At 46.9% G+C, this 17648-nt stretch overlaps 1 protein-coding gene across 1 annotated transcript; it reads right to left on the reverse strand.

Annotated features, from left to right (window-relative positions):
* Positions 1–336: 336 nt before the first annotated feature.
* LOC127299039 (uncharacterized) lies at positions 337–3261 on the reverse strand. Its single transcript, XM_051328910.2, has 9 exons — positions 3126–3261; positions 2896–3048; positions 2637–2791; positions 2204–2483; positions 1974–2104; positions 1456–1573; positions 1155–1247; positions 963–1040; positions 337–878 (listed from the first exon to the last, which is right to left on the reverse strand). Exons 3-9 carry the CDS (start codon positions 2657–2659, stop codon positions 726–728), a joined length of 876 nt encoding a protein of 291 aa, XP_051184870.1. The 5' UTR covers positions 2660–2791; positions 2896–3048; positions 3126–3261; the 3' UTR covers positions 337–725.
* Between the last annotated feature and the right edge of the window lie 14387 nt (positions 3262–17648).

A 17648-nucleotide genomic window follows, 5' to 3' on the forward strand; every position in this document is an offset into this window, starting at 1 on the left:
AACTGCACTTAAAATTATGTTGGATATTCCAAGTGAGTTGCATCTGTAACAGAGAAGTCTTTGTACACTAAAAAGGTTGATCTCCTACTCCTGTCGTAAGATGACACAAAAGATACTGATCATAACCTGATTATATAAAGGAATGCAGAAAAACATGACATGTTTGTGCTAAATGATAAAGCAATAACTAAAAGTTGATATATATTTGTTTTAAGAAGATTTGATTGTTCGGAAAATTTTGTTATGATTATTTTCATCTTTGCTTATATTGGTGGTGGTAATCCATGTCCCATACCTATGTTGCCAACCTTGCTAATTGAAAAGTCTAGAAAAGAAAAGAACAAATGTAAATGCCAGCCCCTAAAATATCTCTAGCAAAATAAAGTATGACACAGTCACAAAGAAGAAGTAAGAACTAGGGGGCTAGGGGCAGCTGCCGACTGAGGGCTCGAAAGTGGAGACCTGACAAGGTCCAGTAGAACTCAGATGAGCAAGCCAACATAGTGAGCAATTTCTTAATATGATTGTGTATGGACAATAGCAAAGCACGATAGTTAGCTAGTGATAATGTGTTTTTCTGAATTACATTTTCCTCTCTCTAATGCGTAATTTAAGATTTCACATTGGCCCCTCGATTCGCAGGTACGACCTTCCAGGAATACTATCTACAACTCTATTGTGTATAATAAAAATGATCTTCAAGTTTGAGTTAACCCACACTGAATCTACAGCAGAGGGAAATGTGATAACTTAAGATTCACAACAAAATCTACTACACTATGATGTTTACTTTCTCTAATGACCTCTCCATGATCTGATACTTCTACATTCAAATTTATAGTTCTTCTAACACGTTCATCCGTGTGGAATACTTGAATCTGTGAAGTCAACAATATTATTTCTTAGTGTTATGATCCGCATAAATCAAGCAAATCACAGTTAAAATTTATAGAGAAACTTACTGAAACATCTATTTTGGCATTCAATTTCTTTCCTTGATCAAAATGGTCCTTGCATCTGCCCAGCAACATGTTTTCCAACTGACATAGTTACAGAAGTCAAGATCATTAAGTACAAGATAAATATATAATGCACCTACAATGCATTATTAAGAAGATGTTACTCGCATTCCAATAAATATAAAATGCACCTACCTCAATGGTAGTATAAATGTGTTCTCCATTAAAACATTCAATAATATCACCAAAGAAGATTCCAAGTTTCTCGGCATGTGATTCTTTTGACACCTAATGTTCAATTGACCTTGATTACTCCATAATATCATACGAGGAACACTTTTAGGAAAACTAATACTCCCTCTGATCTAAAATAAGTGTCATGGCTTTAGTTAAAATTTGGACTAAATTGAACTAAACCCCCGATACTTATTATGGATCGGAGGGAGTAACAAGTTTGAAAATAGATAACTATAAAAAATATACAGCACTATAATACCTTTTCAACAATAAGGCCTTCCTCAATGTTATGCATGCGCCACATCCTCTCAACATTAATAGGGTCTAGAAGCCTGATGGAATCAAACTTCATTCCAAGATGGAGCCGAGGGATGCACCTTTATCAAATATAATCATTTAATACAGCAACACATATAAAAGTACTTGACTGTTTTACAGATGATCAGTCTCCTTTAGCGTATAAATCATGTCTAGCATGCTAAAGAATCAAATTCAACATAGTTTTGTATTCGTTCAATTGCATGAGGTAAGAAATACAAGAGACAAACTAAATGGTGCAAATAGAGTTTGGAAACTTAGTGAACAATATTTTATGATACACAATAACAGTGGAATTATGCACGAGAACACTTTTTAATTAGCTCAATTCTGCTGTTCAACTCCATCAACAAGCAGGAAAGGTAATAAGGAAGAATGCATGTCCCTTTGGGGACATCCGGATAAGGAAGAATGCATCAGCTTAATAACACTAACAAAGAATGGAGGGGGGAGACGTACCCAAACTTCCTCCACAAATCAATGCAGTTGTCCAAAATAGAAGATGGTACAAAAGAAGCGCTAAGGTGATTGTTAATCAATCCCACAACCTTCCCATCCAAATCAATGACGGCCCCTCCATCGCCATCACACTACAACATAGTAGTAGCGACAAATATTACGATTTACGGTAACAAAGTAACACCACCGAATTGCAAAACATGGAGTAAGAATCAACTTTTATTCCATACCAGATAGTCATCATGTTCATGGAGAAAGTACATGTAGTGATATCTTTCAATACTTGCTGGATTCCAATATTCCACTCTACCATGTGTTATCCTCAAATCCATACTTTGATCTCTTCCAAGTCGGAAAACGTCTTGACCACAATGCACGCTGCTATTAAAAGAGGGGAGCTGGACCGGCTCATCTACTCTAATTAACCTTGAAAATTGCAAGATCATAATGCTCCTGGTGGTAGAGGTAGTGGCCTTCTGCGGTGGTGCCGTCGCGCAAGTGAACAGTAACCTGAAATGACAGCATGAAAAATTATCTAACTGCATTTCCGTAACTAGCTATCCTACAGCAACCCAATTCGAGTTTAGCAACTGAGAGATTACAAATAATTTAATCTGAGATGAAACAGAAAGCAGGCAAGTGAATGTTGAGCAACAAACTCACATTGGCTTTAATATCGTACTCATCTCTACTTATCCAGTTGTCTTCCATGGGATGCTTTGAGCGAATGAGATGTGCAGTCGTCAAAATGGTGCCTGTTTTGCTCTCCCTGTCCCAGTCAATCCACAAACCACAGCAGTTTGTCAGCGGCTCCCCCTCTGCAAATACAAAGCCCACAACACCCCGTAGTAAGTTAGCGCCTCGATCCCTTGTGCAAATATATCAATCAGCAAGCAACCAAGCATGATGTATGCATACGCACCGAGATAGGATGAGAGCCTGATGACGGATTTAGCGGCCTGAAGCACCGCCCTTTTTGCAGCTTCAAGGATGGGATGAAGGTGCTCATGATGAAACAGGCACGAAGGTGCGTCCACGCGCCTATATTGAGAAGTGAAGAGAGCTGTCCTACGACCTGCAGAGAATGGTACGACAAACTGAATAAGCACGCACAATTGGGAGATTGCAAAACTGAGAAGAATAGAGGCTTACATAATAATTTCGCCATGTATTTGGCTTGGGCGTCCTCAAAGGCGGCGAGTACCTCAGGATACACGGTGGGGTCATTTAGCTCGTCGGGGATGTAGGGCTTGTTGCCTCTCAATCTCACTCACGAGCTCAAGATCAAACAATGGGGATGATCACAGAGAAAACGAACGCTGAGAATTTTGGTGCGGGTGCAACTGTCCGCTTTTCTGTTTCTTCTTCACCTTTTATTCAGCTCGCAAGGAGCGATCGTGGTGGCCAAGTCCACTTACCAGGTCGTGCCATCCCACGTCCAGGAACTGGTCCACGATGAGCTACAAACTAGGATCAAGCCGCCTAGCACGGAATCAATCCGTTTACAGAAACAACTGAAGGGAAAAAACTGCTAAGTGTCTAACTGACGAAACTGAAAGTAAAACTCCCTAACAGCTAGATGCAGGGTTTATTCCAACAAACTCCCCCTAATCCCTGCATCCCTATGCAATCTTGATGACGCCGATCTTGCTGCGCATCTCCTGGAACTTGACTCGACCAAGAGACTTCGTCAGAATATCGGCGAGTTGCGTCTCCGAACTGGTGAACTCGACATGGATCTTCTTGTCCTCCACGCACTCGCGAATGAAGTGGAAGCGGAGGTCGATGTGTTTGCTCCTGTCGTGATCCACAGGATTCTTCATGAGCGATATGGCAGATTTGTTGTCCACCTTTAGCATCGCCGTCTTCGTCCCTTCCCCGACGAGATCGCCGAGCAGCCGCGCCAGCCACACGCCCTGGCATGCTGCAGTAGTGGCTGCGATGTACTCCGCTTCGCAGGAAGAGAGAGCCACCACCTTCTGCTTCTGGGACTGCCAGCTAACAGGGCTGTCGCCGAGAAAGAAGATCACTCCACTCGTGCTCTTCCTTGTGTCGACATCTCCAGCCATGTCGCTGTCGCTGAACCCGTTGAGCCCAGGCCGCTCACTAGCTCCCCGCTTGAGGAAGCATCCGTGATCAAGGGTGCCTGCGACGTAGCGGAGGATGTGCTTGACGGCGTTCCAGTGCTCCTCCGTGGGCTTCTCCATGAACCTGCTCACGTAGCCCACGGCGTAAGTGATGTCAGGGCGCGTGTGCACGAGGTACCGCAAGCTTCCCACGATGCTCCGGTAGAACGTGGTGTCGACGGGCGGCGCCGTGCTTGCCTTGCTCAGCTTCAGTCTGGCCTCCATCGGCACATGACAGGCATTGCAGCCCTTCATGCCCGCCTTCTCCAGGATCGACGAGGCATACGCGCCTTGTGCGATCGTGGTGCCGCTGCTTCCCTGGCGCACTTCGATGCCCAGGTAATAGCTGAGCAACCCCAGGTCACTCATGCGAAAGGTGCCCTTCATCTCCTCCTTGAAGTGCTTGATGTCGTCGTTGATGGAGCCCGTGATCACGAGATCATCGACGTACACACCGACGAGGAGCTTGCCGCGGACGTACACTGCGTGCTCCGAGCTACTCCGCTTGAACCCGAGCCCTGACATGGTCGAGTCCAGCTTGGCGTTCCAGGCGCGTGGGGCTTGGCGCAGACCGTACAGCGCCTTGCGGAGGCGCAGCACCTTGGACTCCTTCCCGGCGATGACGAATCCCGGTGGCTGGGCCGCGTACACCTCCTCCTCCAGCTCTCCGTTCAGAAAGGCGGATTTGACGTCCATATGATGGACAGCCCATCCTTCCTGAGCGGCGAGAGCGAGCAGGAGCCGTACTGACTCGACACGAGCGACAGGCGCAAACACCTCCTCGAAATCGATTCCTGGCTTCTGCACGTAGCCCTTCGCCACGATGCGCGCCTTGTGCTTGACGATGGCGCCATGCTCGTCCCGCTTCACTTTGAAGACCCACTTTAGCCCAATGGCTTTGTGGCCGCGGGGAAGATCAGCGAGTTCCCACGTCGCGTTGTCCTCGATGGAGGTCATCTCCTCAAGCATCGCCGCACGCCAGCACGGTTCACGCTCTGCCTCTCCTACGCTTGCAGGTTCTTCAGAGGAGGTGAGGAAGAGGTGCTGCTTGCGCGTGGCGTCTGCCTCATCAGGGTCGAGCAGGTCCGTCATGCGACGGTACCGGTGAGTCGCGCCTGCATCATCGTTGACGTCGAAGAGGTCAGGGTCGACCTCGCTTGGCGGTGTGGCGAACTCCACCTGCCCTGTGACAGGTGATGCAGCTATTCCAGCTGCTGACCCTCCTGCAGACTCCGGTGCGGCAGGTTCTGGCGTCGTTGGTGAAGGAGTGTTGGATGCGCGTGCGTGGGCGTCGGTGACCGGAGTGGCGAAGTACTCCACGGTGAAGCTCTCGACGTCCGATCCAGCCGTTGCAGCGGCCCCCTCCTCCCAGTTCCATGCCGTGCCCTCGTCGAACACGACGTCGCGCGTGACGTGAGCGCGCTTGTTGACAGGGTCGTAGACGCGGTAGTTGACGCCGTTCTCCTCGTAGCCGATGAACACCATCGGCTTAGAGCGATCGTCGAGCTTGCGCTGGTTCGGCTTGACGATCTTCACGTGAGCGAGGCAGCCGAAGGTGCGGAAGAAGTGCACGGGCGGCTTCTTCCCATGCCACGCCTCGTACGGGGTCTTGCCCGCGACAGCGCGCGTCGGAGCCCTGTTTAGGATGAAGACAGCGGTGGTGACTGCCTCCCCCCAAAATCGACCTGGCATACCTGCACTCTTCATCATGCTCCTCGCCATTGCCACCACGGTCTGGTTCCGGCGCTCCACCACCCCGTTCTGTTGCGGAGAGTATGGAGCGGTGAGCTGTCGCTGCACACCTTGCCCGGCGCAGTACTCGCCGAACTCAACGGAGGTGAACTCCCCTCCGCGATCCGTGCAGAGGGCACGGAGCTTGCGCCCAGTCTCCACCTCGACTCGTGCTTGGAAACGCACGATCTCGTCTGCAGCCTCGTCCTTGGTGCGCAGCAGCCTGATCCACATGTACCGCGACATGTCGTCGACGAGGAGGAGGAAGTAGCGGCGTCCACCCAGCGTCGCCGGCGAGATTGGGCCGCACAGGTCCCCGTGAACCAGGTCGAGGACGCTAGTAGCGCGGTACTTGGCCTCCGCTGGGAACGGGTGGCGGCGCTGCTTCCCAAGCAGGCACCCGTCGTAGAGTTGATCGACGTGATTGACGAGGGGGAGGCCGGTGACCATCTGCGTTGCGCCCAACTTCCGCAGCGCCTGGAAGTTCAGGTGGCCATACCTGGCATGCCACCGCCATGCGTCGTCCGAGGCGCACCGTGCGGCAAGGCACACCGGCTGGGCTAGCCTCAGTTCGTACGGGTACAGGCGGTTGCCGGCGCGCTTGACCTTGGCGATGACGCGTTGTCGGCGATCGCTGAGGATGAAGAACCCTCCCTTGATCCTGGACTCGCATCCGTGTTCGTCCAGCTGCCCGACGCTGATGATGGAGCTCTTGAGGCGTGGGATGTAGTAGACGCCGTTGAGGACGCGGTGGCCGCCGTCCTGGTCGAGGAAGATCACCTGGCCACGCCCGTGGATGTCGACGACTGAGTTGTCGCCGAACTTCACCGTACCGCCGACGCGCCGATCCAGGTTGGTGAAGTATTCCTCGATGCCGCTCATGTGGTTGCTGGCGCCCGTGTCAAGGAACCAGAGCGAGTCATGGTCGCCGTCGACACGGTTCAGGTGCGCCTCGGCCCGTTCCTCCACGAGCTCGACGTGAACGTACCCGTCGTCAACAGGAGCGGTGACCTCACACACGCGCGCCATGAGCATGTGTGGGTCATCATCGGCTCCGGCGTCTGCCTGCGCGAGATTCGCACGGCCTTGCTCATCACGCTTCTTCTTACGGCAATCACGAGCCCAGTGGCCCTTCTTACCGCAGTACTTGCAGCGCTCACGATCGGTTTCGGCCGCGCCACGTCCACCGTTCACTTTCTGAACGCCGCCGCCCTTGTCAGGTCGTGGCGGGCCCTTTGCAGTGGGTGCGCCGCTGCCGGACGCGCCGCCGCCACTGAAGCGCGGCTGCTTGCGACGCTCCTCCCACTCCTCCTCGGTGAGGAGGAGCTTGTTTACGCCGCTCACGGCGTCGTCGACGTCGTAGCCTTCCTCAGCGATCATGAGACGTCCGCAGAGATCCTCGATCGACAGCTGTTTCAAATCAACAGTTTGTTCGATTGCCATGGCCATTGGCCTGAACTTACGAGGGACGACGCGCAGAAACTTCAGGACCGCCTTGTACTCGTCCACAGGATCTCCGAGGAGCTCGAGGTCGCTGAGGATGTTCGTGAGACGGATGGAGAAGTCCTCGATCGACTCACCGGAGCGGAACGCGAGGTTCTCATACTCACGGTGCCGATTTTGCGCCTTCGCCTCGCGGATCCGTTCGCACCCCAGACGCATGGTCTTAAGGGTCTCCCACGCCGCTTGGGCGTTGTCCTTCGCCGCCAGGGTCCGCACCAGTTCCGGTGGGACGGCGCGGAGGAGTGCGGCGAGTGCGGATCGATCGTCGCTCCCCTCGTCCGGGCCGAGCTCGATCGCATCCCACAGGTGTGCCGCCTGCAACTGGATGCGCATCACAGTTGCCCACTCTGCGTAGTTGGACCGCGTGAGGATCGGGTATTGGGCAGAGCCTGTGCTCTCCCTCACGACGCGCTCACGGATCACCATCTCGCCGCCGCCACGCCTCACAAGGCTGCGGCCACGCTGGCGAGAAGGGGACACCGAGGTCTGCTTGGGCGGCGACTGTACGCCTCCCGCTGCGGCAGCCTGTGTGCCGTCCCCCTTCTCCTTCCCAGGTGCCTTCGACATCGCTCTGATACCACGTGTTGCCTCTCAGTCTCACTCACGAGCTCAAGATCAAACAATGGGGATGATCACAGAGAAAACGAACGCTGAGAATTTTGGTGCGGGTGCAACTGTCCGCTTTTCTGTTTCTTCTTCACCTTTTATTCAGCTCGCAAGGAGCGATCGTGGTGGCCAAGTCCACTTACCAGGTCGTGCCATCCCACGTCCAGGAACTGGTCCACGATGAGCTACAAACTAGGATCAAGCCGCCTAGCACGGAATCAATCCGTTTACAGAAACAACTGAAGGGAAAAAACTGCTAAGTGTCTAACTGACGAAACTGAAAGTAAAACTCCCTAACAGCTAGATGCAGGGTTTATTCCAACAGGGCTTGCTGATTGGAGATTTGGGTGTAAATGAGGAGAGCTCCTCCTCCTCCTTGGCCATCTTGTCGACTCGTGCACCATTTGCTTCTGTCACGGATGAGGAGTCGTCCTGATCGTACGGGCCTTCCACAGAAAATCGAAGCAGGAACCACCACCCATGATGAGGAACAAGTAAAGACGCGATCGTCCTTCCACAGAAAATAGGCTGGGTGGAAATTACCTACAACTTCTCTCATCTCTGGATGGGCGGCCCGATCGTCGGGCTCGCGCAATGGAGGGTCTACCTCCAGCTCCTCCCCCAACGAATTTCTCTTCTTCTTTGCCTCCCTCTCCGGCTCCGTAGCATCATCACGGATCCTTTCGGGCTTGGTCATCTTCCCCGCTGCAAGTCCGCCGCCGGCTCTGGGAACTGGGGACTGAGGGCGGCGAAGGAGTGGGGATTGTCGTGGGTAGTGACGTTATGTTGGACCAGACCAGGCTGCCTCACCAATCACTTTAGACTTGGCCCAATAAGCAGATGCGGTTATTTACTGGGATAAAAAAAAATTACTCCCTCCTGCATAAAAGGATGTAGAGGATCTATCAAAATTTGAATATACCTATATACACTAAATACTTTTTAGATATATCTAAATTTATACAAATTTACGTCATCCTTTCATGGACAAATGTAGTATATAATTTTGACTTTGACCAAAAAAGGCAACACATCGAGTATTTCGATAATGACAAATACATGCTCAAGGAGGGGGCGAAGTGGCTCGCGGTGGCACATGTTCATACGGATGGGACGGGAAGAAGTGGCATTTAGAAATGTTGAGACCGCTCAGAATAATTCAGAGAGTACTCCAGCACGCTCAAGCAATCCTCATTCCATGACTCCGCCCTTGCTTAGGGGACACACATGACCTACCATCCCTCGGAATCTACTAACCATAAGGTCAATGAAATTGAAAGGCACCTTTTAACAGTAGAATCAAAATAGATTTGACGGCTATAGACGATTGAGAGGGGTTTTCATAAAGAGAAGCTTTCATGCATTTCACCTATTTTTCTGTAGAAGTGAATGACCCCTTAATTAGCTGGTTAGTCCGATCAATCGGTATGTTTCTTTAATCCTGAGCTTTGAAGAGAAGTGAATGCATGTTGGGAAACAAAGAAGGCTTGGGGTTATCTATGGAAAACCATGCATTTTCAGGAGGTTGAATATGACTTGGTTATAGATCCTACTCTTTCTGAAGCGCTAGTTCTATTCACGATGGTTCAGTTTTGGGAGCGGCTACAATAGTTACCTAAGAAGATAGATGAATATTCCAGGATCTAAGGATCTTGTCAAACAATATAGGCGCGTTCTTTCAAAGAATATCTCACTTTTTTGGCTGGCCCTTGATGGCGTGTATTTCACACGTTCGTTGGGCAACCCCAAGAGGAAGGTATGATGCGCACAGCAGCAAGTTTTCCCTCAGAAAGAAACCAAGGTTTATCGAACCAGGAGGAGCCAAGAAGCACGTTGAAGGTTGATGGCGGCGGGATGTAGTGCGGCGCAACACCAGGGATTCCGGCGCCAACGTGGAACATGCACAACACAACCAAAGTACTTTGCCCCAACGAAACAGTGAGGTTGTCAATCTCACCGGCTTGCTGTAACAAAGGATTAACCGTATTGTGTGGAAGATGATTGTTTGCAGAAAACAGTAGAACAAGTATTGCAGTAGATTGTATTTCAAGAAAGAGAATTGGACCGGGTCCACAGTTCACTAGAGGTGTCTCTCCCATAAGACGAACAGCATGTTGGGTGAACAAATTACAGTTGGGCAATTGACAAATAAAGAGAGCATGACAATGCACATACATATCATGATGAGTATAGTGAGATTTAATTGGGCATTACGACAAAGTACATAGACCGCCATCCAACTGCATCTATGCCTAAAAAGTCCACCTTCAGGTTATCATCCGAACCCCCTCCAGTATTAAGTTGCAAAGCAACAGACAATTGCATTAAGTATGGTGCGTAATGTAATCAACAACTACATCCTTAGACATAGCATCAATGTTTTATCCCTAGTGGCAACAAGACAACACAACCTTAGAACTTTCATCACTCGTCCGGTGTTAATGCAGGCATGAACCCACTATCGAGCATAAGTACTCCCTCTTGGAGTTACAAGCATCTACTTGGCCAGAGCATCTACTAGTAACGGAAAGCATGCAAGATCATAAACAACACATAAGCATAACTTTGATAATCAACATAACAAGTATTCTCTATTCATCGGATCCCAACAAACGCAACATATAGAATTACAGATAGATGATCTTGATCATGATAGGCAGCTCACAAGATCCGACAATGATAGCACAATGGGGAGAAGACAACCATCTAGCTACTGCTATGGACCCATAGTCCAGGGGTAGACTACTCACACATCACACCGGAGGCGACCATGGCGGCGTAGAGTCCTCCGGGAGATGATTCCCCTCTCCGGCAGTGGTGCCGGAGGCGATCTCCCGGATCCCCCGAGATGGGATCGGCGGCGGCGGCGTCTCTGGAAGGTTTTCCGTATCGTGGTTCTCGGTGCGGGGGTTTCGTCACGGAGGCTATTTGTAGGCGGAAGGGCAGGTCAAGAGGCGGCACGGGGGCCCCACACCACAGGGCCGCGCGGCCAAGGGGGGGGCCGCGCCGCCTTGTAGGGTGGCCCCTCCGTGGCCCCTCGTCGTCTCTCCTTCGGACTTCGGGAGGCTTCGTGAGTAAATAGGCCCCGGGCTTTGATTTCGTCCAATTCCGAGAATATTTCCTTACTAGGATTTCTGAAACCAAAAACAGCAGAAAACAAGAATCGGCACTTCGGCATCTTGTTAATAGGTTAGTTCCGTAAAATGCACGAATATGACATAAAGTGTGCATAAAACATGTAGATAACATCAATAATGTGGCATGGAACATAAGAAATTATCGATACGTCGGAGACGTATCAGCATCCCTAAGCTTAGTTCTGCTCGTCCAGCGGAGTAAAACGATAACACGTATAATTTAGGAGTGACATGCCATCATAACCTTGATCATACTATTTGTAAAGCATATGTAGTGAATGCAGCGATCAAAACAATGTATATGACATGAGTAAACAAGTGAATCATATAGCAAAGACTTTTCATGAATAGCACTTCAAGACAAGCATCAATAAGTCTTGCATAAGAGTTAACTCATAAAGCAATAATTCAAAGTAAAGGCATTGAAGCAACTCAAAAGAAGATTAAGTTTCAGCGGTTGCTTTCAACTTGTAACATGTATATCTCATGGATATTGTCAACATAGAGTAATATAATAAGTGCAATAAGCAAGTATGTAGGAATCAATGTACGGTTCACACAAATGTTTGCTTCTTGAGGTGGAGAGAAATAGGTGAACTGACTCAACATTGAAAGTAAAAGAATGGTCCTCCATAGAGGAAAAAGCATCGATTGCTATATTTGTGCTAGAGCTTTGATTTTGAAAACATGAAACAATTTTGTCAACGGTAGTAATAAAGCATATGCATCATGTAAATTATATCTTATAAGTTGCAAGCCTCATGCATAGTGTACTAATAGTGCCCGCACCTTGTCCTAATTAGCTTGGACTACCTGGATTATCACCGCAATACATATGCTTTAACCAAGTATCACAAAGGGGTACCTCTATGCCGCCTGTACAAAGGTCTAAGGAGAAAGCTCGCATTGGATTTCTCGCTATTGATTATTCTCAACTTAGACATCCATACCGGGACAACATAGACAACAGATAATGGACTCCTCTTTTAATGCTTTAAGCATTCAACAACAATTAAGTCTTTTCTCATTAGAGATTTGAGGATTGTTGTCCAAAACTGAAACTTCCACCATGGAACATGGCTTCGGTTAGCGGCCCGATGTTCTTCTCTCACAATATGCATGCTCAAACCATTCAACTCAGTGTAGATCGCCCTTACTTCAGACAAGACGAACATGCATAGCAACTCACATGAAATTCAACAATGAACAGTTGATGGCGTCCCCAGTAAACATGGTTATCGCACAACAAGCAACTTAATAAGAGATAAAGTGCATAATTACATATTCAATACCACAATAGGTTTTAAGCTATTTGTCCCATGAGCTATATATTGCAAAGGTGAATGATGGAGTTTTAAAGGTAGCACTTAAGCAATTTACTTTGGAATGGCTGGAAAATACCATGTAGTAGGTAGGTATGGTGGACACAAATGGCATAGTGGTTGGCTCAAGTATTTTGGATGCATGAGAAGTATTCCCTCTCGATACAATGGTTTAGGCTAGCAAGGCTTATTTGAAACAAACACAAGGATGAACCGGTGCAGCAAAACTCACATAAAAGACATATTGAAAACATTATAAGACTCTACACCGTCTTCCTTGTTGTTCAAACTCAATACTAGAAATTATCTAGACCTTAGAGAAACCAAATATGCAAACCAAATTTTAGCATGCTCTATGTATTTCTTCATTAATGGGTGCAAAGCATATGATGCAAGAGCTTAAACATGAGCACAACAATTGCCAAGTATCACATTACCCAAGACATTTATAGCAATTACTACATGTATCATTTTCCAATTCCAACCATATAACAATTTAACGAAGGAGAAACTTCGCCATGAATACTATGAGTAGAAACCAAGGACATACTTGTCCATATGCTACAGCGGAGCGTGTCTCTCTCCCATAAAGTGAATGCTAGGATCCATTTTATTCAAACAAAACAAAAACAAAAACAAACCGACGCTCCAAGAAAAAGCACATAAGATGTGATGGAATAAAAATATAGTTTCAGGGGAGGAACCTGATAATGTTGTCGATGAAGAAGGGGATGCCTTGGGCATCCCCAAGCTTAGACGCTTGAGTCTTCTTGATATATGCAGGGGTGAACCACCGGGTGCATCCCCAAGCTTAGAGCTTTCACTCTCCTTGATCATGTTGCATCATACTCCTCTCTTGATCCTTGAAAACTTCCTCCACACCAAACTCGAAACAACTCATTAGAGGGTTAGTGCACATTATAAATTGACATATTCAGAGGTGACACAATCATTCTTAACACTTCTGGACATTGCATAATGCTACTGGACATTAGTGGATCAAAGAAATTCATCCAACATAGCGAAAGAGGCAATGCGAAATAAAAGGCAGAATCTGTCAAAACAGAACAGTTCGTATTGACGAATTTTAAAATGGCACCAGACTTGCTCAGATGAAAATGCTCAAATTGAATGAAAGTTGCATACATATCTGAGGATCATGCACGTAAATTGGCTTAATTTTCTGAGCTACCTACAGGGAGGTGGACCCAGATTCGTGACAGCAAAGAAATCTGGAACTGTGCAGTAATCCAAATCTAGTACTTACTTTTCTATCAACGGCTTAACTTGGCACAACAAAACACAAAACTAAGATAAGGAGAGGTTGCTACAGTAGTAAACAACTTCCAAGACACAAAATAAAAACAAAGTACTGTAGGTAAAAACATGGGTTGTCTCCCATAAGCGCTTTTCTTTAACGCCTTTCAGCTAGGCGCAGAAAGTGTGTATCAAGTATTATCAAAGGGTGGTACTTCTACAGCGGGGTGTGGGCTTTTCTCAACCAAGCATAGTATATTAGATACATAAGTTTTAGCATCTCCCTTTTCATTAGTCTTAGGCGTGCTACTCTCATCAAACAAATTTTCAGGAACAAGCCAAGCATAATTATTTTCTAGTGCATCATTCATAGCTAGGAGCTTACATGGTATTGGTGCTTTGATCTCCCCTCCATCATCAATATTATTAGTGTATCTTATTCTATCCATATCCATCTTTTCAAGGAGACTAACAAAATTAGTAGGAGAACCAAGCATATTAAATTTAGCAAACACCTTTCTAGCTTCTCTTGCTAGACCACCAAATTCTCTAAGAAGGGTTTCTAACACAAAATCTTTCTTTTCCCCTTCTTCCATATCGCCAAGTGTGAAGAACATGTGTTGGATTATAGGATTAAGATTAACAAATTTAGTTTCCAACAGGCGAACTAAATGCGCAGCAGCAATTTCATAAGTAGGCGCAAGGTCTACCAAGTGTCTATCTTCAAAATTTTCAATAGTACTAACATGATTGAAAAATTCTTCTATATTATTTCTCCCAACTATAGACCCACGTCCTACCGGTATGCTTTTTGTGGTAAAATTAAAAGGAAACATGATGAATAAAGTAAATGCAAGTAAACTAATTTTTTTGTGTTTTTGATATAGCAAACAAGATAACAAGTAAAGTAAAACTAGCAACTAATTTTTTTGTATTTTGATTTAGTGCAGCAAACAAAGTAGTAAATAAAACTAAGCAAGACAAAAACAAAGTAAAGAGATTGAGAAGTGGAGACTCCCCTTGCAGCGTGTCTTGAACTCCCCGGCAACGGCGCCAGAAAATATGCTTGATGGCGTGTATTTCACACGTTCGTTGGGCAACCCCAAGAGGAAGGTATGATGCGCACAACAGCAAGTTTTCCCTCAGAAAGAAACCAAGGTTTATCGAACCAGGAGGAGCCAAGAAGCACGTTGAAGGTTGATGGCGGCGGGATGTAGTGCGGCGCAACACCAGGGATTCCGGCGCCAACGTGGAACCTGCACAACACAACCAAAGTACTTTGCCCCAACGAAACAGTGAGGTTGTCAATCTCACCGGCTTGCTGTAACAAAGGATTAACCGTATTGTGTGGAAGATGATTGTTTGCAGAAAACAAGAGAACAAGTATTGCAAGAGATTGTATTTCAAGAAAGAGAATTGGACCGGGGTCCACAGTTCACTAGAGGTGTCTCTCCCATAAGACGAACAAAGATGTTGGGTGAACAAATTACAATTGGGCAATTGACAAATAAAGAGAGCATGACAATGCACATACATATCATGATGAGTATAGTGAGATTTAATTGGGCATTACGACAAAGTACATAGACCGCCATCCAACCGCATCTATGCCTAAAAAGTCCACCTTCGTGTTATCATCCGAACCCTCCAGTATTAAGTTGCAAAGCAACAGACAATTGCATTAAGTATGGTGCGTAATGTAATCAACAACTACATCCTTAGACATAGCATCAATGTTTTATCCCTAGTGGCAACAGCACAACACAACCTTAGAACTTTCTGTCACTGTCCCAGGTGTTAATGCAGGCATGAACCCACTATCGAGCATAAGTACTCCCTCTTGGAGTTACAAGCATCTACTTGGCCAGAGCATCTACTAGTAACGGAAAGCATGCAAGATCATAAACAACACATAAGCATAACTTTGATAATCAACATAACAAGTATTCTCTATTCATCGGATCCCAACAAACGCAACATATAGAATTACAGATAGATGATCTTGATCATGATAGGCAGCTCACAAGATCCGACAATGATAGCACAATGGGGAGAAGACAACCATCTAGCTACTGCTATGGACCCATAGTCCAGGGGTAGACTACTCACACATCACACCGGAGGCGACCATGGCGGCGTAGAGTCCTCCGGGAGATGATTCCCCTCTCCGGCAGGGTGCCGGAGGCGATCTCCTGGATCCCCCGAGATGGGATCGGCGGCGGCGGCGTCTCTGGAAGGTTTTCCGTATCGTGGTTCTCGGTACTGGGGGTTTCGTCACGGAGGCTATTTGTAGGCGGAAGGGCAGGTCAAGAGGCGGCACGGGGGCCCCACACCACAGGGCCGCGCGGCCAAGGGGGGGGGGCCGCGCCGCCTTGTAGTGTGGCCCCTCCGTGGCCCCTCTTCGTCTCTCCTTCGGACTTCTGGAAGCTTCGTGAGAAAATAGGCCCCTGGGCTTTGATTTCGTCCAATTCCGAGAATATTTCCTTACTAGGATTTCTGAAACCAAAAACAGCAGAACAAAGAATCGGCACTTCGGCATCTTGTTAATAGGTTAGTTCCAGAAAATGCACGAATATGACATAAAGTGTGCATAAAACATGTAGATAACATCAATAATGTGGCATGGAACATAAGAAATTATCGATACGTCGGAGACGTATCAGCCCTGGAAAATCTTCCTAGCCTTGACTATCATTGCGTTTACCGTGCTTGACAAAACAAACTACCTCCCCGCTTCTCAAAACAAGGGAGATTAAGTGAAAATGAGATCTTTTTGGTAGATAGTCTAAGTTTGAGCTACTGGATTGTCTTTGGCTTCTTCCTTCGCGCATTGAAAGTGTCATCCATTGCTTTATTCTTTCAGGAGTATGATGAATTGAGATATGACTTACTTTAGTCCGTATTGTCGGGTCTACTTCTGACAAGCAAAAGGCATAATATCTCCAATAAGTTAGGAACAGAAGACGCCAACATGTTGGACCGATCTAAGGATCTTGTCAAACAATACATGCTTTTTCCAAAGAATATACCACTTTGTTGGTTGGCCTAGAAAATCTTCCTAGCCTTGTCTGTTGTTGCATTTAATGAGCTTGACAAAACAAACTACCTTCCCGCTTCTCAAAACTAGGCACATTAAGGTAGAATGCCATCTTTTTCTTAGATAGTCTGAGTTCGAGCTACTAGACTGGCTTCGGCTTCTTCCTTCGAGTTAGAGTGCCCAATGCTATAATTCAATCGCTAAGACCTACCACTTACTCATTCCATAAGCATAGAAAGAAGGGTTTGCAAATAAAAAATCTACTCATGAATGTCTCTTTTCATACCCGGGTATGGGGTAAAGAAGACGTCGGGGCAAGGGGAAGTCATGCTATGTCTGTTCCCTCTCGCTAGTGTTGGTTCGATCATTAAGAAATGGACCTCGAACATGCCCTTGTCTCAACTCTCAATTGATCCGGACGTGAGAATCCCACCCTGGGTTCATCCACTACAGATAGTCAAGTCGCTACATAGGTATTGATCGTTCTGCTTTGTGTCCAGCAACATGTTTTCTCTGTTGTGTTGTTCTTTTTTTGAGATGTTTGTTGTGTTGTTGGTTGCAATAATTTAGCAAAGAATAATCTTAGGTTTTTTATGGTCCCCATCTTCAAAGTTCAAATTTTGGCACATGTAAACGAATGGACGGCCAAATCTGCCGATACCCCTTCATTAGGAGGGCCAAATCTCCTTGAAGCTAACTTACCTTTTCAATTTTGGTGGTAGGGTGGAGACACAAGAGCACACCGCCAATGTTAGAATGTGGTGACCCGGCATACCACTGCATGGTGTAGTATGCAAGTCTGATATAACACCAATGAAACACCGTTCCACTAGTATTATATCGCTCAGAGTGGTACAACAGAAACATATGCGGGTCCAAGGTATGTCTATAGAATTACAACATTGACTCTATTACATAAGATCATCACAGCCTCCTACTTTACAATGAGGTAAATC

Source organism: Lolium perenne, chromosome 5 (assembly GCF_019359855.2).
Source record: "Lolium perenne isolate Kyuss_39 chromosome 5, Kyuss_2.0, whole genome shotgun sequence".
NCBI lineage: Eukaryota > Viridiplantae > Streptophyta > Magnoliopsida > Poales > Poaceae > Lolium > Lolium perenne.

Excerpts from the sequence above, each read along its gene's own strand:
- LOC127299039 (XM_051328910.2), bottom strand. The coding sequence starts at position 2,659 with ATGAGTACGATATTAAAGCCAAT. Across the intron at positions 1,574-1,973 it reads GATTTGTGGAGGAAGTTTGG|GTGCATCCCTCGGCTCCATC; the intron begins GTACGTCTCCCC and ends TATTTGATAAAG. Across the intron at positions 879-962 it reads ATGCCAAAATAGATGTTTCA|ATTCAAGTATTCCACACGGA; the intron begins GTAAGTTTCTCT and ends TTGACTTCACAG.